Here is a 20,592-nt window from a genome sequence, read left to right as displayed (position 1 = left end):
TGCGGCTGGCCCGGGCCGGGCTCGGTTCCCGCCCTCTGCGCCCTCCGCCCGCCGGGGGGCGCTGGAGCGGGGCGCGGGCCGGAAGGGGCGGCGCTCCCCGCCGGGCTCACCCGTGCGGGCGCGGAATGGCCGCCGCCGTGTAGCGGGAGCGCCGCCGCCATGGGCCGCGAGTCCAGGTGAGGAAGCGGCGCCACTGCCTCGCCCGCCCGGTGGTCGCGGCGCGCTCGAGGGTGGTGGCGCGGTGAGGCGGGCATGAGGAGGACAACGGGTGGCGCGGGCTCTCCCGGGCGGCGGGCGCGCTGAGGCCGCCACGGCAGGGCCCGGGCCTGGAGCCGGCCCTGAGGGCAGGGCCGGGCGCTGGGGCTCTGGCCGGAGCCGAGGGTCCCTACGCTGGCTGGATCCGAGTTGCCGGGGCTCATCGGCACCGACCCCGGGCTCCCGGAGCACCTCCGGCCTTCTCAGGCTTGTTCCAAAATGTCATAATTAGCCACGTAGGGATGTTAACTTGGTTTACATGTTTTTGCTTTGCTTTTTGTGTTTATGGGCCACGTATATTTTGCCCTTTCCCAGCTGGTGTAAAGACCTGATCAGGGTTGTAATCAGCTCGGCAGTATTGTGCCCTTATGCTGCGTGCATCTCGGGCCAAAGCTGTGCTCCACATGATACGGAGCTGCTCACACCAATCAGGCTTTAAACCGCTTCCACGCTTTGAATTTGCTACTGCTGTCGGGCATATGCCTCTGTCTCGTAGTTTAATCAGATTTTTATACTAAAGCTGACACGACAGTCCCCACATACACTTGAACTACACTATAACTGCTCCCAGGTCCATCTCCGCCGAAGGAGACAGATTACTTGAGATTTTAACAACCACCTTAGGCTCAAGTTAGTGACCTAGTGAAGAGCTGGGCACTCCCACAGATCTATTTAAATTAGTTCCAGATGAGCGGGGGCAGCAGTGGGTGATACAGGGCACCCTTAGAGCCTCCTGAACTGAAAGCCAAGCTCTGGCACTCCAGCCAGCAGGACTCAGTTGCTTGTCATAGTGTAGCTTCTCTGCTGAAAATGACAGGGTTCATCTGTTTGGACTAAAAATAATGTTAAAAGTGGGTTTAAACTTGTATTAATTTTCTGTTCTAACATACAAAAAGTTTTAAAAGTGAAGGAATGGTAAGAGGGTGAGAGTGAATGGTGGGTGGACATGGGTGGGGGCTGCATGTGCTGGGGTTGGTGTGAGGAAATGTTCCTCACACTGGGGCTTCTGCAATCTGAAATCATCTTTTTGGCTTTATTGCACGCTATAGAGAAAAAAATTTAAAACCAAGATTAGTTCTCTACAACGAGAAGGTTAGAAAGAGAGGAAGTACAGAGCAGATCCAATGGCATTTTGTGATGGAGATGTAAAAGAAGTTAAAAATCTCAATGCTGATGGATGTTCTTTGCAGTCAGTTATCCTGCTGATAGGCAGGATGTGGGTGTGTGCCACTGTACTAGCTCCAAGTGTATGTGCTGCCTAAATATACAACATAACATAGACCAGATGTAAATATACTGCTATTTTTAGAGCTGAACTATTTTAATACTACCATGGAAGTGAAACAAAGAGTGGGGAGCTTAAAATCTTGCCTTCTCTGCTTCTTCCTTCTTCTGAAGCATGACTACTGGGCTTGTCAGGAGAAAGGGTCTGTGGGTCCTGACCCTCAGGAGAGTGAACAAAGGAATTATTCTGGCATGGTGTCCGAAAATCTGGGATTGGAGGAAGAGGAAATGGTCACAGTCAAGGTCCCTCTGTGACTCAGTTGAAGACTTTCCTAGAAAATTCCTAGCTCTGCTCTGCCCCACAGTGTGTTTGGGATAAGAGCATTAATGAGGGGAGGAAAGGAGACACCCATCTCCATCACAACCCTCAAGCCTTGCTGACTTCTGACAGCTTCTGTTGTGATGTTTGAAATTAAAGAATTTCTGTTGATGTCAGCCTGGTAAAGGCATTGACCACAGCTGTGTCACTTCCTCAGGGGTTTATGTTTTTTTAATTCCAGTCTGACAGCTTTCCCATTGAGCAGAGCTATAGTTCACCTACCTTACATGGGTAAACATTCATTGTATAAAAAGCAACAAAGAGCAGTTTTGTTTGCTTAACAGATTTTGGGATAGCTTCAAAGAGCCTTCAGCTTTTCCTATATATGAAATGGAAATCAGTGGATTTCTGAAAAGGAAATTGTTCTTGATGTTCTGGTGTTCTCATGATGTGCTTATAATAGTACTCTACAACTAAAAGAAAATCATGACCAAATAATCCTTCTAGTTTCAGCGCCATTAAGAGTGCATATGCATATTACGTATATTATACATATAGTATGTATATTAATCAGTTTGGCAAGATGATTGCAAAAGTTTAGACATTTAAAAAGTCCAAGAAGTTCAAGTAATTTTTCTTGCTGGCTGTGCATGGTTCTGGTGCTCACACTCTGTGCCACGCAGGCATTATCGGAAGCGCTCTGCGTCCCGGGGGCGCTCCGGGAGCCGCTCCAGGAGCCGCTCCCCGTCGGACAAGAGGAAGCGCGAGGACAGGCGCTCCAGGAGCCGCGATCGGGATCGCAGGAGGGACAGGTCGCGCAGCAGGGACAAGAGAAGGTCTCGCTCGCGGGACAGGAAGCGTCAAAGGTATGACATCAGCTCCAGTCAGAGTACCTGAAAGTGCCTGTCTGCTGAATATTGGTGTTCCCCCACTCCAGTTAGTTACTTTGCTGATGGCTGTGATGGGTTTCACTATGCTTAAGGCTTTTTGCTTATTGAATGCTTGCTGGTGCTAGAGTTTGTAAGTTCTTAGTGGTCTTGATGATTGGTGGGTTCCTTTTACAACCTGTTCCTCAACAGAAGGCTAAAGTTATGCTATGAGCATGTCCTAAGTAAAGACAATTTTGTTGCATGTCAGACGTTCAAGGAGTAGAGAAAGGGAACGGAGCCGAGAGAGAAGACGATCCCGGAGCCGAGAGAGGAGGCGCTCAAGGAGCAGGAGTAGAGGGAGACGATCTCGATCCTCCAGTCCAAGCAAGAACAGGAAAACAGAAAACAGGTATTCTTCTGTTCTTAGCTTTAGAAATGTGTAAAAGCTTGCTGCAGGTCATTGTCTTTTAAATATATCTTGATAAAGTTTTCAGGTATAATTGAAAACAGGATATAGTTAGGCTCTGCTGTGAAATGAGTGGGAAGTCTGTAAATGATAACAACAGCCTGTATACAGCATAAGTAGTGATGGCACTCTAGAAATCATGACAAACTGGAATCACAAAAGCTTTGGGAATAAGTGTATGTTTTGTATCAGAATAGTCCAAACTGGAAAAAAACTTAATGATATTTAATTAGCTAAAGGGAATTTTATTTTTATTGTCATCAGCTAGCACAAGTTAGGTTTAGATGCTTTCTTTTAAATTGGAAGCAAGTAAGTACAATAAAACCTGTTATAAATGGTTTTTATATTCAGTGCAAGTCTGCCTGTTGTGTTTGCAGTACATGAGTAGCTTTTCCCAGGAGAAGAGCTTTTGTCTGTCAGCCAGGACAGTGTGTTTAGGGGGATGCTCACACTTCCATGGCAAAATGCTAGATCACTTTACCTTTCTCTGGAAATTCCACGGACAGAAAATTTGTTCTCTTTTCTAAATGCTGACTTCAAGGAGGTGTAAAATAAAGTGCAGAACAACTGGAGTATCAATTGTAAGAGCTCTGAAAATGAAGTCTGCAAAGAAATGAGAAAAGCATGTGAATTGCTGGATTGGGTTAGAGTCTACATTACTGGTAGTTAGAGGAAGTAATTCCATGACATGGAAAGATTGTCTGGGAAGCAGTGTGTTTTGTGAGGTGTTTGGAAACATAACGGGGTGATTATAATTCTGTTTCCGTCTATCATATATATATATATATCCTTTCCCTGAGAAAAGCTGTAATGTTCTAAGAAACCTTTGATCTTACCTTTCAGATCAAGATCTAAAGAAAAGACAGAAGGTGTGGAAATTTCCAAAGAAAAGAAAAAAGACAAAGATGACAAAGAGGAAGAGAAAGACAAAGATGCTACCACAAATGCTGTGGCCACTGAGGTAGAGACTTCAAACACTCGGCAATTTAAAAGATATAGAATCTAAACAAGGAAGTTTCTGGATGTCCAGTCTTCTACAGCTTGCTCACTCAATGGTTACATGTGTTTCAAGAAGCTTAGGCTAAAGCCAGTGGCCATTAATTTTCACTTTTTGTTATTTTTTGTCATAGAATTTTGATCAGAACAAACTAGAAGAAGAAATGAGAAAACGAAAAGAAAGAGTGGAGAAATGGAGGGAAGAACAACGCAAGAAGGCAATGGAAAACATAGGAGAGCTAAAAAAAGAAATTGAAGAGATGAAACAGGGGAAAAAATGGAGTTTAGAAGATGATGATGGTATTTAACCTCTTTATATATAACAGAATTCTTCTGTTCCTAGTAATATTTTTATTACAATATCTTTAAAGCATCTAATTACTCTTCAGAATGTGAATCATAAAATAGAAAAGCCTAAATTTGGTCATGGTGTCAGATGGTTTAAGATAGATTTTTGATAAACCAACTGGAGAGATTTGTATGGGGAAAAATTATATAGTAATATAATGGGCTGTAGTTATTTGGGTAGACAATAATTTGACACATGTAAGGACTTCTGTCTTTCCCTGTCTTTTATCCCCATCTTTTTCACTCTTACTAGATGATGAAGAGGAAACTGCAGAAGGAGAAAAAGAAGGCAATGAGGTTGAAGATGAGGAGTTAGATCCTTTAGATGCTTATATGGAAGAAGTAAAAGAAGAGGTCAAGAAGTTCAATATGAGAAGTGTGAAAGGTGGAGGTGGGAGTGAAAAGGTAAAATCACTTGTTAAATATTTCTTGCTTTTAAAAGATTTTGTGTTTTAATAGCAAAATGGCTCAGGGAAAATAGGGGAAAGTGCAAAAAAGGCAAGAAATTATATGAACTTAATGCATGTTTGCTTTAACTAATTTCCTGGCCTTTTTATGAAACTGTTTATCAAGCTTTATTCTGATAAAATTTCTCTAAGGGAAGTAGGAAATAAATTGCTCAGCATAATGTATCCAGAAGTACAAATATTCTGTATGTTTTTTTACAGGATGGGTTTTGTTTATACAATAGGGCATTCATTTTTTTAACATTTTTTATAGAAAACTGGACCAACTGTTACCAAGGTGGTAACTGTAGTGACAACCAAAAAGGCAGCTGCTGAGTCAGAAAAGAAGAAAGGGGAACTCATGGAGAATGACCAAGATGCAATGGAGGTAATGGAAATGTTTTGTATTTCTCTTGTGAACAGGCAAGTGCCTGTTCTTGCTTCCTGTGGCTGTGTGTAGTGTTTGGCCTGAGGAGCTGTGAAGGTGTGGGTATTTTGCTGCTCAGGAGGCTGTGGAGGGTCAGCCTTCCCTGAGTCACAGACTCAATACCCTGCAGGCCCTGGAGCTCAGCCACTTCAGGCCATGCTCTGTGGCTGCAGTTCCAGGGCTAGTGGTGCTCCTTCAAATCTGAGCTGGGGACAGCTGTCAGAGCTGTGACTGCAGTGTGACACCAGTCTGCTGGCTGGCTGCTTTCTCTTAATTTCCTCTTACTGTTTCTTTGGTGTCACAGTGATTATTTCTGAATGACGGGGCTGGTAGCTGGCATTGGTAAAGCCATGAAAGTGACACAGAACATGGTGAGAGTTAAGGTTTGGGAGAAACATGAAAGCATTAGGGAAAAGAACAATTGGGACTCATAAGTTAAGAGCAGCTCTTCAGTTTCATCTCTAATACAGTAAAAAGTAGTAAAAAGTACCTGTTGCTTCTGAATAGTTTCTCTATAAATGACAAAAGCCAAACACCTTCATAATTCTTTAATCCTAATGCACACAAAATTTCTGATCTCTGCAGTATTCCTCAGAAGAGGAGGAAGTTGACCTTCAGACTGCCCTGACTGGCTATCAGACCAAGCAGAGAAAGCTGCTAGAACCAGTGGATCATGGAAAGATAGAATATGAACCTTTCAGGAAAAACTTCTATGTTGAAGTACCAGAACTAGCTAAAATGACTCAAGAAGGTAAAGACAAATACAACCAGAACACCTTGGGTACTATTGAAGAAAAGAATGGTGGATTTCAGTGTGTTAAGGCCTTAACAGCAAATGCTTTGCAATGTAAAAAGCATTTGGAGCAACTTGCTATAGAAGAATGTTAAATCATGTGTATCTCTATTGTGATAACTTACCATAATTATATATGAAGCTTTGATTGGAAATTAAGCTGAGTCCTTTCATCCTAACTCCTGTTTTTATGTGCAAGCAAAAAGCTGTTTTTCTGGTAGTGATAAAAATAGTATTTCATGTTAAGGGACAGAGCAAGAATTTTTTGATCAGGGTAGTAGAGAAGTGTCAAGTTTGACTCTGTTAAAAGATAAACTCTATTTCAGAGGTCAATGTGTACAGGCTGGAGCTGGAGGGAATTACAGTCAAGGGAAAAGGCTGTCCCAAACCAATAAAAACCTGGGTACAATGTGGTATTTCCATGAAGATTCTCACTGCCCTCAAAAAGTAAGCAAGCACTTTATGAACTGTATCATCCTTGATTCTGCTCGCTGTGTTCTGTCCTGTGTCCTTGAGAAGGACCTTTTACTTTGCTGCATAATGAATGCCTCATGTCCATGTAAATGTTACATTTATAGTCATCAGAGTGTTTATCACTCTGTGTTGAATTATTTTTATTAACTGTTCTCTGCCATTTGTATCATGCTTTTGCTGCTCATTTTGATCTGTATTTTTTGAAGGGTACTGATATATATATGTAAATATGAATATGTAAAAACATTTAGCATAACTGCATGATTCACATCTGTCAAATTCTATTTTGTTCTTAAAATATTTTTTTTCCTTCTTTAAGACATGGCTATGAAAAGCCCACTCCAATTCAAACCCAGGCTATCCCAGCAATTATGAATGGACGGGATTTGATTGGCATTGCTAAAACAGGAAGTGGAAAAACTATTGCATTTCTGTTGCCCATGTTCAGACACATTATGGATCAGAGAGCATTAGAAGAAGGAGAAGGTCCCATAGGTAAAAAGATTGTATTTTCAGAGTTACTATTTAAATAAATATAACATCAAGTACATGCTTTAGATGGGATTTCAGTTCTTTGGTTATAGGGAGAAGTGCTTACTAATATCCATTGATAAGTGTGGGGCTTTTTTATTATTTTAAGATCACAGTGGTCTTTAATGTTGTTTTGTGATTACTGTGCCATCTCATGTTGTTTCAGTAGCACTCCCATGTCCACACATCTGGGAAACCTTCCTCCCTTGATTTTTACACTTGGATCAGATTTCCACCCCTTCCTCATAATGTCTCAATTATCTTTTCCTTGAAATGACATTCTTAAAAATAGGAAGTAAATTGCTGTAAATATCATTACAGAAGATTGATTTCTATTGTGGAAAATACAATGTCTCTTATATTGCAGTGTATGAGGAAAGTGTTTTGCTTTTCAGCTGTCATTATGACACCTACACGTGAGTTGGCTTTGCAGATTACCAAGGAGTGCAAGAAATTCTCAAAGACACTTGGGCTTCGAGTTGTCTGTGTTTATGGAGGAACAGGAATCAGTGAACAGGTATGCAAAACACATGCCTGGCTTGTCAAAGAGTCCTTGGGCTTCATTAGTCAGTGTTTCTTTTGTAGCAAAGTTAGTTGCTCTTTCTTTTCCATTAATCCTGTACATTTGCAGTCTTCATTATGGATTTTCTCTGTGGGAATGGTAGTAATGCAAAAAGCTTTGCTTGTAACTTAGCCTTAAACAATAATGATCCTGAAAAGTCTTAGATATGATCCTTAAAAATTTCAGACTGTTTGTCTTTATGTATGTACTGAGCATTAAATTAAAACTGAATTATTAGTGGGATATAATAGTTTGAAATTTACTAGGAAGCTGTATTTTTCTGAGAGTTCCCTTAAAGATAACAAAAGCCAGAAAATGATAACTTCGGTTTATTACATTATCAAATACTGCATCTTGAAGCAACTTAGAGATTAATTTCAATGTTTTCCACACCTCCACCCCACCCGTTTATGGAAACAACAGGAGTGACCATCTGTGGTGGAAGGTGGTGTGTCTACTATCGCTTGTTCCTGATGTAACACTGACAGTTCTTACAGGCTCTTAAGTGTATTGAAGTCATATCCTCATTAAATCTGCTCCAGGTGGTGGTAACTCAGACTGTCACGGGTTACTCATTTTGGAAGCAAAGTTCTCCAAAGACTTGAAGAAATTGCTAATTAAAATCTTTGCATAATTCATGTTAGTAGAATAGATGTATTTCAGTGTAGGTGGTTTTCTTTTTTGCAAGGTGATATATGTTTAAAAAAATCTGAAAGAAATCACAGAGCAAAAACTAATAGATTGTTTACTGTGTTTTGAAATCAGATAGCTGAACTTAAAAGAGGTGCTGAAATTATTGTTTGCACACCTGGACGTATGATTGACATGTTAGCAGCTAACAATGGTGAGTAGAAAACCTTTTCCTTTGGAGATTTTTTTACATTTGTTGTGTAATTCTAACAGATTCAAAAGATCATGTATTTTGATAAATGGTCTTACGGAATTTTCTTATATCTCTTCAGGCTGCACTATATAGCTATTGAGAATATATAGCACTAATAATAGGTTTAAGCATATATTGATTTGACATTTTTGGAGAGGACAGGAAATACTACATTCTTGAAGAGTTTTTGAGAATGTTTATCATTGCTTAACTTGAAAAGTGCTGGTCCAAATTTTTTAAGTTGGAGTCGTTTAGATAAAGGTTTCGTAACAGTTGCTTATTTTGTCTGCCCATTGATCTGTTATCTGTGCTAGAGTAGCTCAGCAGTTCCCGGCTTTACAAGACTCTACCTTTATCTGTTGGCTTTAAAAACAGACAAAGAAGCCCTCCCTAAATACCTGCTCAGAAGTAAAAGAACTCACCTTATATCAGATATTCAGATTGATTAAACTGAGCCACTGCAGCTTTAAGAGGTTTTGTCCTAGTGTAACCATTGCATGCTTATTAGATAAAGTTTTATTATTAAATTATTCCACATCAAAACCTCTACTAAACTGTTGACATTATTTAACTTCTGTGAAAAAAGTACCTTCAAGACATATAGAACTGGGCTTCCAAGACTTATATCGTCAAAGGTAGGTACATTAATGCTGTTCCCAAGTAATTTTACAAAGTTATTATTTGGGGATGAAGTGTTAAAGTGTTAAATAGATATGTAGATATAAGGAATACTTGCTTTGTTCCTTAATATTGAATTCTGTAACTTAAAAAATGCAGCGCGTAATGTCTTAAATAATTTGAAGATTCAGCTACAATTTGCTGAAGCTGAGAGGACCAAATTCTGTAGTTTGATAGGCACAAGTCTGAGTGATAGTTGTAGAAAATGTGACAAATCTTTCCCATTCAGAGAGTATTTGGCAGTGTCACTCCACAGCTGTGTGGAGCTGAATGTGTTTATATTGTTTGAGAGTATGATTCTAAAATCATTGAGTTAAATCCTTCTCATGAAAGAGAATCTCTTCACTGTTTGGGAAGGGTGCTAGTTATCCTGTCCATGATAATTTCTAAATGTTCACAGAAACACAACTTACTTATTTTATTTCAACCTGTCCCAGAGTTTGGGGTGGTTCTTGATTTTAAATTTAAATTCAGTACTGTTACTGGGTAGGTTTTTCTCTTTATATAATAGTTATTTTTAAAAGACTGCTTACTCTGTTTTATGCCTATTATTAGCAGTGATCTAGAACTAGTATGGTTATCCTCATAGTTATTCTTAATTCCAAGGAAGCATTACAGATTGTGTATAAAGGAATTTTCTAAGGCTGCAGCAGTTAGCACTGGGCTTTGCCTTCCACACATGCGCTGTAATCTCTAATATGTTCTTTTCTAGGTGCCGCTGTCAGATACTGGCTGATGTGGCTCCTTGCTTCAGCTCAGTCTTAGTTTTATGATGTGTTTTGGCGAGGGCAGTTTTCTGAATTTTACAGGTTCTTCTGGCCCTATGATGGTATGCAAGAGAAGAGTTTGACAAACTAAAAGGGCCTTGTGCATACTTACACATTTCCCAGAATGTATGTGTGATTAAAGTGTGAACATTAAAATTCACATTCAGTGAATTTTTTAAAAATATAATTAATGTCTTTGTTAGAAGATAGTGAGACTATATAACATTTTTTTAAAATATTCCTAAGGGAAACCAGATTTCCATTTGATTTTGTTTCCCATGTGTTTTTTCCTCTCCTTTCACAGGTCGAGTGACAAACCTCCGAAGAGTAACATACGTTGTACTTGATGAAGCTGACAGAATGTTTGACATGGGGTTTGAGCCTCAGGTAATTCAAGACATGGGGGGTGGTGCCAAAAGAGACTGTTTTTCACATTAAGGGTTTTGCAGTGCTACATTATTACTACACTGCCAGTGGGTGTTCAAAAGGATGTGCTGCTTATGGACAGCAGTTTAAGCTAACTCTAATATTTCTATTACTCTCCTATCTATTATCACATTATTATAACATCACATTATCCTCACATCTAGTGGAAGATATCCCTGCCCATGGCAAGGGCTTGGAACTGGAAGATCTTTAGAGTCCCTTCCAACCCAAACCATTCTGTGATTCTCTGTTTTGCTTTCAATAAATTTCTATACAGCTTAGATTTTTCTCTAAGACACAGAGTATTTTACACACTCATTTTGAGTACTTGTGGCAATGTGGTATCCCTTTGTAATTCCTTGATACAGGTGTTGTGTTAATAGTTGCAGTCTGTTTATAAAGTCTTTGATGTCTCTTGGCAAGAGATAAGAACAAAATGTTGGAAATGCTGCTGACTTGCTGAGAACTTTGGACATCCAGGGCTCTTCCAGTTGTCATGGGCTGTACTGTTCAACAAAACTAGGAAAATTCCTTTTATTTGTCTCTTAAGCTGTAGGGTTTCTGCTGCATTTCCCAGGATTTTTGCTGAGCTGCTGCCAGATTGCATATTGCCATGCAACTTCCTTTTGAATCCAGCAAGTTTTGCAGTCTTCCAATGCCAGCAGCTTGGTGCCTAGAGGAAATCTGTAAAGAATGTTTTGTGGTCTGGGAGGTGCAGATACCACCTGACAGCTTTGTATGAGTGTGAAATGGTGTTACAGCAGTTGGATGTTAACAGGGAATATTCTCTCACCACAGGTCATGCGCATTGTAGACAACGTCAGGCCTGACCGTCAGACTGTCATGTTCTCTGCTACTTTCCCCAGAGCTATGGAGGCCCTGGCTCGCAGGATCCTCAGTAAACCCATAGAGGTGCAGGTTGGAGGCAGAAGTGTTGTCTGTTCTGATGTGGAGCAGCACGTGGTGAGTATGATACACCTGCCTCGCTTATGTCCTCAATTGCTTGCAAAGGATTGTTCCCAGCAATGTTGAATAGAAACCAATATACCCACAGAGCTTTTATTTTTAGAAGTTTAGTGGCCTTACTAAAAATGAACTTAGAATAAATCAACACCCTAATCTGCAAATGCAGTGTGATTTTTAAAGTTGGTTTGTAGCACTAAGCTGAAGAGCTGTTTTACCACTAGCTGTGGGAACAGCCTGAAAAACTCATCTCCTGTTCCTGATTTTTACTTTTATACACTGGATTTGTTTAATGACTCAAGATACTCTTTTGTATGTCTTTTTCCAGATTGTCATAGAAGAGGAGAACAAATTTCTGAAGTTACTGGAGCTGCTTGGACATTATCAGGAGAAAGGATCTGTTATCATATTTGTAGATAAGCAAGAACATGCTGATGGGTTGTTGAAAGATTTAATGAGGGCCTCTTATCCTTGCTTGTCTCTCCATGGAGGTAATATGCAAATTTAAGGACTGATATTAACTACTCCCAACTAGAATGTTGGTATCCAGTAGTTAAAAATCACTTAGTTCCTGTATAGTACCAATTTTATTCTTCATAAGCAGGTTTTGCTTTGTAATTGGGGAGGATAATTGATTTGATTAATTTGAGATAGACATGATAATTTTGTGTAATTACTCTTCATTGTTTTCTGTGAGATGTCATCAGATGCTAAATCTTGTGTCTGTGCAAGAGGACTGTTACTTAGAGTTAACACCTCTCAGGGATATATTGCTAACTACTTGTTATTGCAGAGTAGTGAGTGCCATTGGGGAGTATCACATGATATTTTTATTTGAGATTCCACAGTAACAGCAGCTGTCGCTTTACTTCTATCAAGTAGTAATAGCATGGAAGTAGCAAGAGGAGAAAAATCTCTTTCCAATGCTGTCCATCCCAGTGTATCTTAAAACTTACAGTATTTTTTTGGAGCATGTTACATAAAATCAGTAAGTACAAAATCACTGGTCAGCAGGAATGCAGCAATGGAAGAGGGAAAAATATTCTTGTTCTTCTGAGATTTCTGTTGCCTTTAGAGAATGGACAAAGCTTCCAGATTGAGGTGTCAGCTGAAGTACAAAATAGAAAATAATATTAAAAAATGTTTTGAGGATCTTGGCATGGGAAAAACATCTTGTGGTAGTTGACTAATTAAAAGTTATTCTAAATAATAGAGGTCATTTTGGTTAATGTATTTTGCCTTCAAAAGTGTGAAAGTATTGAAGTTTTGTTTGCTTGTGGATTTGGTTGTTTGTGGTTCAAGGGTATTTTGACCTGTGTACAAATTCTCATGGCTTAAAGCAGAGCTTTATAATTAACTGATTTTTCTTGCAGGTATTGATCAGTATGACAGGGACAGCATCATTAATGACTTCAAGAATGGAACCTGCAAACTTCTGGTGGCCACGTCTGTAGCAGCAAGGGGCTTGGATGTGAAGCAGCTGATGCTGGTGGTCAATTACAGCTGTCCCAACCACTATGAGGACTATGTGCACCGAGCCGGCCGCACTGGGCGAGCTGGCAATAAAGTATGTACACTCACTTGGCAGGTGTGGTTAGTACTGGCATTTTCCCCTTCTTTACTCCTTGATGAAGTTGTTCCAAGGGATAGCTACAGAGGAAGTAGTTTGTATTGTTGGTGGGAAGAGTGTTTTTAGTGTGTTTTGAACTTCAGCAGTCTGAAATTTGGAAGATACATGTTTTTGTGATGTCTGAGTGTTCTTTTAAATCCCATTTGTGACTGAAAGTGTGGGTGTTTTTCACTGTTGGAAATGTGCCCTACTAAATTGATAAGATTTTAATTTTTCAAACTTTTAACCATGACAACACTGGTTGGAAGGAGAGATGTCAGTGTTTACTGTCTTTGGATGATTACCTCTCTATCAGCTTCCTAGGAAATAACATTATTCATTCTACACTTCCACTAAAAGAGAGTTATTGCATGACTGTCGTGGTTACATTCATTGATTAGAAATCAGCATCTGTGCAAGGGTGCTTCAATAAATTTAGAGATAGTGTCTTTAGAGCTTTTTCCTAATTGTCTCTTAAATGAATTTTGACCAGGGGTATGCCTATACATTCATTACTGAGGATCAGGCACGTTATGCTGGTGATATCATTAAGGCTTTGGAATTGTCTGGGAATCCAATTCCTGCTGATTTGGAGAAGCTCTGGGCTGACTTTAAAGACCAACAGAAGGCTGTAAGTAATTCTTTCTTCTGTAGGAAGCTTGGACCAGCTGTAATGTCTGTGCACGCATGTGTTTCCAGTTGTCCAGTGTACATGCATGGGTCACCTCTCTGGAAACACGTGTGTGCTTGGCTGAGTGTGTCAATGTCCTCAAGATTGGGATCTTGAATGTCCTTAAAGAACTGTTCTTCAGAATTTAAATACTGTCACTGGGTATGTAATAAATACCTATGGTATAAGAGGCACTTTGGCTTTTAACAAAATTCACATACAAGATAATGAAGCCCTTTCACAGAACTTGTATTATTTACAAGTATTATTAGCATTATTTACTTGTATTATTATTATTGATTATTTCTAGAGCTCTCACCCTCAGAGGATCTTACTCATGCTGAGAAAAGTGACTTTAGAGGTTTTCTGATACAAAAAAATGGAGGTTTTTTTTTTACTGAATTTGGAAAGCATTTAAAATGTATACTTACAGAAAACCCCAGTAGGGTACTGTCTCTGCTGAATTGACATATGTTTTTTAAATTACATTTCATTGTGAAATGCAGCTTTTAAATTTGAAGCACTTACGAATGTGCTAGGATTTGCTTTTTAAAGAATTTCAAAATTATTTGTATAATCTTAAAGTTATTTTATGACTATGAGAACTAGGATTTGAAACTTCTAAGTATGATAATACATGTTTTTGTTTTCAGGAGGGAAAGTTGATTAAAAAAAGCAGTGGATTCTCTGGCAAAGGTTTTAAATTTGATGAAACAGAACAGGCTTTGGCTAACGAAAGAAAGAAGCTACAAAAAGCAGCTCTTGGCTTGCAAGATTCAGATGATGAAGATACAGCTGTTGATGTAAGCACTTGGAAATAGGATTTAAGTTGCTTATGAATTTTCTCAATACATTTGATTTTCTTCCCCAGTAGGTTGCATAATACATTGCAGAGTGCATGGTCACAGTGACTGTGACCTTTGTTACTGACTGCACGTATTCTTCAAATATAGAGATATAGCTATGAAGATCAAGGTCTAGAAAGATTTTCAGTGTCTCTTTTTGACTTACTGGTATTTTACACTTAATGTGTGTAGTTATGGAAATGTCACATAAATTATTTGGAACCTTATTCTTGCATAAATGAAATAGAACAATGGTACTCAGTTGCAAACATATTTTTATTTGAAGTGTTTTAAAGACATTATTGGTAGCATTTTCTATTTTAAATCTTACTAAATTCCTTTCTTAACGTTGGATAGATTCCTTTTTGTGACCTTGCAGGTAAACACTGTGTTCAGACTTTTTCCTGATTAGATAATCCTTTTGTTTAGCTGTAGTTTTGGGCAGGCTTCTGCCATTTATGCAAAATCAATTTCTTTAAGAACATGTAAACTAAATGATCCTTAGCATTTCTTTCTTTATGATGGCAAGATTATATAGTGGTAAATGCAGTGATCAAATAATTGTTTTTCTCTTTAGATTGATGAACAAATTGAAAGCATGTTCAATTCAAAGAAAAGAGTAAAAGACATGGCAGCACCAGGAACATCAAATGCTCCTACACCATCAGCTGGGAATGCAGAAAAATTGGAAATTGCTAAAAGATTGGCTTTGAGAATCAATGCCCAGAAGAATCTTGGAGCAGAGGCACAAGTCATGGTTCCCTTCCACTTTAAGGTCAGGCTCTTTACAGACCAATTTTACTCTTTTTTAATAAAGGTTGTTCAGTTCTTTGTTCTGTGGTTGCCATTTGATTTAGTGTTTCTGCACACTAGTAACACTAGTAACACATAGTTTATCTCATTTAGGCTGGGCTAACTCACTTGTATAGGATTTGTAAGTGAGCTGATTTGTTTTTAAGACTTATTATAGAACCATAAATGCTTTGTCTGCCCTGGCAAAGAGTTAATTCATTACTGATAACATTACACAGTTAGTTTTGTCAGCTTTGGCAGAGTTGCAGAACATCTTTCTCGGCTGAAGCATGAGATGTATGTGTGTGATGTACAATGTGTTTAGATTGAGTGTAATTTTTCTGGAATATCCAAAGATATTTTAAGCTGAAAATACAAAAGACCACTAAGATCTTTTCTTTGCAGGTGTGAAGGGAGTTGTTGAGAGGAAGGAAGGAAGAGCAGAAGTCTGGAGAATATATTTGTTATGTAGACAATTACATTACATAGAGAGCTTTAATGAAACCCTTATTGGTTTATATAGGACTTTTTTTTGCTACCTTGTTCTCAGTTTGGACCTGTGCTTTTACAGGATGTGATGCAGCAGGCTACAAATGCTATCCTGAGAGGAGGCACAATTCAAGCTCCTACTGTGTCTGCCAAAACCATTGCAGAGCAACTGGCTGAAAAAATCAATGCCAAGCTCAATTATGTACCCATAGAGAAGCAGGAGGAAGAGAAACAGGATGGAGGACAGAATGAATCCTTCAAGAGATATGAAGAAGAATTAGAGATCAATGACTTCCCACAGGCAAGTAACCATTTTGCTATAATCCAATATTAATGACCATCATTTAACAAAACTTCTCTTCATACTTACACCAGTAAAATACTATGTCTATATTTCTGATCACACCTAATTGAAATTGCTACATTAACTGTGATTACTTCTCAGGTTATATAAATGCAAGGCTTTGGACTTATTCCAGAGAGTATGAGAAAAACAAGTATTCGTTATCAGATAAAAATCTCTTCACCCTCTACCCACTTCTCTAATACCCAAATCTCTGAAACTGGTGTTTTTTGCAAAGGCTTTACTGCCATAACTGATACAACTCTTTGCCCTTTTTGTAGTACCTGAGTATTTCTGCCATTCAGAATATTGCTGCTCAGATCTAACTCATCTGTTATTTTGAGGATTTATCAAGTACAAATTGCCTTTTTTTTTCTTTGAGGTTCTGCCCATGCTGGCGGAACTAATGGATTGCCATTTTGTGCGGTGCCTTTCTCCTTGTTGATCCCCTCCTGTCCTTCACCTTGCAGACTGCCAGATGGAAAGTTACCTCCAAAGAAGCACTGCAGAGAATCAGTGAATATTCTGAAGCTGCCATTACAATCAGGGGAACTTACTTCCCTCCAGGCAAAGAACCCAAGGAAGGAGAACGAAAGATTTATTTGGCTATAGAAAGTATGTATTCTTTTTATAAATGTTTCTATTAAAGCTATGAGTCTAGTTTTGTAATTAGACATGAAATTTCTGTAGTCGGTGTTTGGCCACTTGAGTTATAGAGTCACTGCAGTTACTTTGCAATTACTGAAAAAACACTTATCTTTAACACTTATCAAATGATCCATGGGGATCACAGAGAGGCTTCTCCTCACCTGCCACAGAACAACAGCTAATGTATGAAATCAGTTTGGAGGAGAAGAAAAGAACAGAGGAAGAACCATTAGCACAACGAGGTCCTGTACCAGTGTGAAATAAGGAAGAAAATAGAATTCTGTTTAGGCTGTGAAAGGTTTAAGAAATTGCGTCAACTACTACAACAAAAACCTGGCAAATGTCATGATGGTTGAGTTTTTCTCAAGAAACCTCAAATCCTACATATTTCTGAACAGTATCATTTATGACTGGAGTATCTTCATTAAAACCCAGTCAAGCTTTGGAATTCTGTGTTCTTCACCAATAGAGTGTTCTTCACCAAATAGCTGAGGATATTCAGCAAATTTTACTGTGCTTTTGAAAGTAGACAGCAGTTTTTATGCTGTAGGCTTCATATACAGAAGGTGTTTAAGATAATAATACATATTTTTATCTTCAGGTGCCAATGAACTTGCTGTACAGAAAGCAAAGGCAGAAATCACACGACTTATAAAAGAGGAGCTCATCAGATTGGTGAGTGCAATGTCCAGATTCAGAGGGAAAGGGACTTAATGTATGTTTATGAGATTGACTTGTGGAAATGTTGATGCTTTGGCACAAGGCTTTATTAATATCAGGGACTGGGACCTATAGATCTCAAAACCAGTTTTCCTGAACAGCCTAAAAATCCATGACACTGGGTTGATCAGCCAGAACACGGCTGCTGTCAGCCAGCAGATGGAGATAAAACATTGACAGAGCTTTTTGGATGAAAACCCCTCAAAGAGTTGGGTCTCAGTACATTTCCTAATTTCAACACCATCAGGCAGGGGAGAGGATTATTCCCCTCATTTTGATACTTTATATGTGTTGAGAGATCTGGTTTGCTGTAGCTTTACAACATACCCAGCTAATAACCTAGTAGGGTTTTATTGCAATTCATTTATCCATCTTCACTTTTAACTGTGATTATCCTCTGCTTTATTTGCAGCAAAATTCTTACCAACCAACCAACAAAGGAAGATACAAGGTTCTATGAGCATTTGGAGTTATTTGTCTGCTAGCAGCTGGTGTGTGAAACTTTGTGGCTTCTGTTGTTTTTGCTGTTTACACTGCTTATTGTAAATTAAGAAAATTTTTTTATTTCATCTTGCGGACATTTTTTTAACAGAAAATTGATACTTGCTGAAGGATCTTAATTCTCTCCACTAAAGTTATCAGTCTTAAAGCCAGACCAGTTTTGGTGGAACGTGATTTAATTTGAAAGTGCAGTTTATACACTTTTCATCATAAAGAATCTGAAATAAACCACCTTTTTTTGACAGACAGTATACTGTTAAGTAAAATGAAAGTGTTGGGATTTGTGTTGGAAATTTTTAGAATGTACCTGCTTCATATTGTTGAAATGGTTCACACATCAGTTTCTAATGGAAAAAAATCTAAAACACCAAAATAAAGGCAGGATTTTTCTCCTGATCCATAGCATATCTCTGGCTGGTTCCACACACATTCATTCCCTGTACAAATGTCCCCTAAGGTCAGAGAGTTTTGCATTGATCAGAGTAGAGAATTTTATCCTTCTCATGTTTCCATTTTTCTTTATCATCCAGGTTATAGATAACTCTTTGGGGTTGTTGTAAAGTGAAATGTTTTGTAGTATGACAGTAGTTTTCCTGTTTTTTTCTAAACATCAGAATTTTTGGATTTGATTTTTTTTTCCCTCATTTGGTGACATAAGAATGAAAGCCTGTTTTAGTTTAAAAAGGAATTCACAGGAAAAAAAAGAGAAACCTCTTTTGTAATGAAATAGAACTTTGTCACTCTTTTATATTGTTCTTATATATACATTTAATGTGATTATTCCCCCAGGATTGTCATCTTTATTACTGGTAGGACATGGCTTTAAGTAAAAATGTATAGTGATATTTATGAGTGAATTCCACAAATACTATCATTGCAGTCAATAAGCTACTGGGACTGGTAAGACCGATGTTTTTGAGGGCTCATCCTCATAACCAGTAGGATTAATGAGGGACTTTACTCCTAAGCAGTTAGCTTCTCTCTGCTTGTCTGGAGCCAAAGCAGTAGCAATTTCAGTTGTTTCATCATAGCAGCTGCAAGACTTTCAAGATGATAACTTTCAAAAAGACTGTCATAGGAAGCTTTTCTTACCTGACACACTGAGAAGAAATGTGTCATTTTAAACCAGCTCTGTATATACTGCTTTAACCCTGCTGAAGACAAATCGTACAATCTGCATCATGGCTGTATAAATTCACAACTTTTCTTTCCAAACTTCAGGTAATTTAAGTGACTCTTCATGTTTGCATACAACTGTCTGTTACCCTGTCAGTGTACCTTATTTGCAGTACAGGGAAGAAGCAAAGGAATGACTGTACCAGCTTAACAGTCTACTTTTAGGATAAGAACACTCCTAATGTAGTACTTGCCAGTATTAATACATGGAATAGAGCAGAGAGAAGCAGCACACATAGTAACACTTCTCAAAACTGAAAACAGAAATCCCAAACTAAAGTTCTGTGATTACATTTAAATACATGTTTTCCTTCCTTTAAGGACTGGGGTTTGATGTCTTTCCTAGAAATTCTTTGCTGAATTGTCTAACTTTTGGACAGTGTCCCTTCCCAGAAATGACACATTTTGTGTACTTAATGAAGAGCACTGTGGAGTTTGGACAGCCTGACAGGTCTTTAAAAGTCTTGGTTCAAAATGTTCATACATTGATATTTCCAAAAAAAGGCATGATGGAGACACTTTTATTGGGTTTCAGAGATACAAAAATGTATAATCTTTAACCTACTGGGGGTTTTAAATGAAATGTCAATATTCTTATGTTTTTTTAATTCCAGCAAAAATAAAAGCAATTTCAATGTATATTTTTCAGAAACTGTCTTTCTGAATAGCTCCTCTGTCTTCTGCATTTGCACTGCTTCTATGGTTTTTCCTATGACAGTTAACCTCACGCTGTTTGGAGAAGGCTGATGTGAACAGCAGCTTCTACTTTTGTTTTTGTGCTGGAAATGCAATGCCACACAGCCCAGACTCAGTTAAGAAAGTCACAGTGAAGGTGTTTGGATACGTAAAAAGAGGAGCAAAATGCATCAAAGCTGGGGGAAAAGAAACTCTCAAATTTACAAATACACAGGAAAATAAACAGTGAAAACAGGATGAGAATAAAAGTTTGGAAAAGCTAGAATTCAATAATGAAAATCTCTATGTAGTTCTTCGCAAGGGTGTCCATGGATCTAGACAAGATCTTTATAAACATCATGATTTGGCTGCTTTTCAGGGAATCTGCCCTGGTCAGATTCATGTTGCCAGTTGTGGGAAGAGCACAGTGATGCTGATTTTTTTGGGGTTTTTTTGTTGGTTTTTTTTTTCCTTTTAAATACACATAAGCAGAGTTTCCTCTGTTACCTGCCCAGGTGCTAATGCTACCAGCTTTCAAGGTTGCCTTTATGCTCTCAGTGAGTGAACAGTGATGTTTTGGGTGGATAAGTGATAAAAGTATTTGGCACTGGATCATTAATTACCTTTTTCTTGCATGTCACATAACGTGGTGGTGGTGTCACTGTGCAGCAGGCTCACACCAGGGAGGGGAGGCAGG

General features: G+C 38.7%; 1 protein-coding gene across 1 annotated transcript; it reads left to right on the top strand.

Annotated features, from left to right (window-relative positions):
- The first annotated feature begins 76 nt into the window (after positions 1-76).
- On the top strand, positions 77-19,859 carry DDX46 (DEAD-box helicase 46). The gene is made up of 23 exons (XM_059860581.1): positions 77-176; positions 2,482-2,664; positions 2,936-3,076; positions 3,977-4,094; positions 4,264-4,429; positions 4,731-4,882; positions 5,198-5,311; positions 5,936-6,101; positions 6,470-6,590; positions 6,937-7,112; positions 7,544-7,665; positions 8,476-8,554; positions 10,343-10,425; positions 11,263-11,427; positions 11,756-11,918; positions 12,801-12,994; positions 13,530-13,667; positions 14,360-14,509; positions 15,129-15,326; positions 15,915-16,133; positions 16,646-16,790; positions 17,425-17,498; positions 17,956-19,859. Exons 1-23 carry the CDS (start codon positions 160-162, stop codon positions 18,001-18,003), a joined length of 3,132 nt encoding a protein of 1,043 aa, XP_059716564.1. The 5' UTR covers positions 77-159; the 3' UTR covers positions 18,004-19,859.
- Positions 19,860-20,592: the final 733 nt, after the last annotated feature.

The sequence above is a fragment of the Haemorhous mexicanus genome, chromosome 15 (assembly GCF_027477595.1).
Source record: "Haemorhous mexicanus isolate bHaeMex1 chromosome 15, bHaeMex1.pri, whole genome shotgun sequence".
In the NCBI taxonomy this organism is placed as follows: domain Eukaryota; kingdom Metazoa; phylum Chordata; class Aves; order Passeriformes; family Fringillidae; genus Haemorhous; species Haemorhous mexicanus.
Note: the sequence above shows the minus strand (reverse complement) of the source record. Positions and strands in the feature narration are given on the sequence as shown.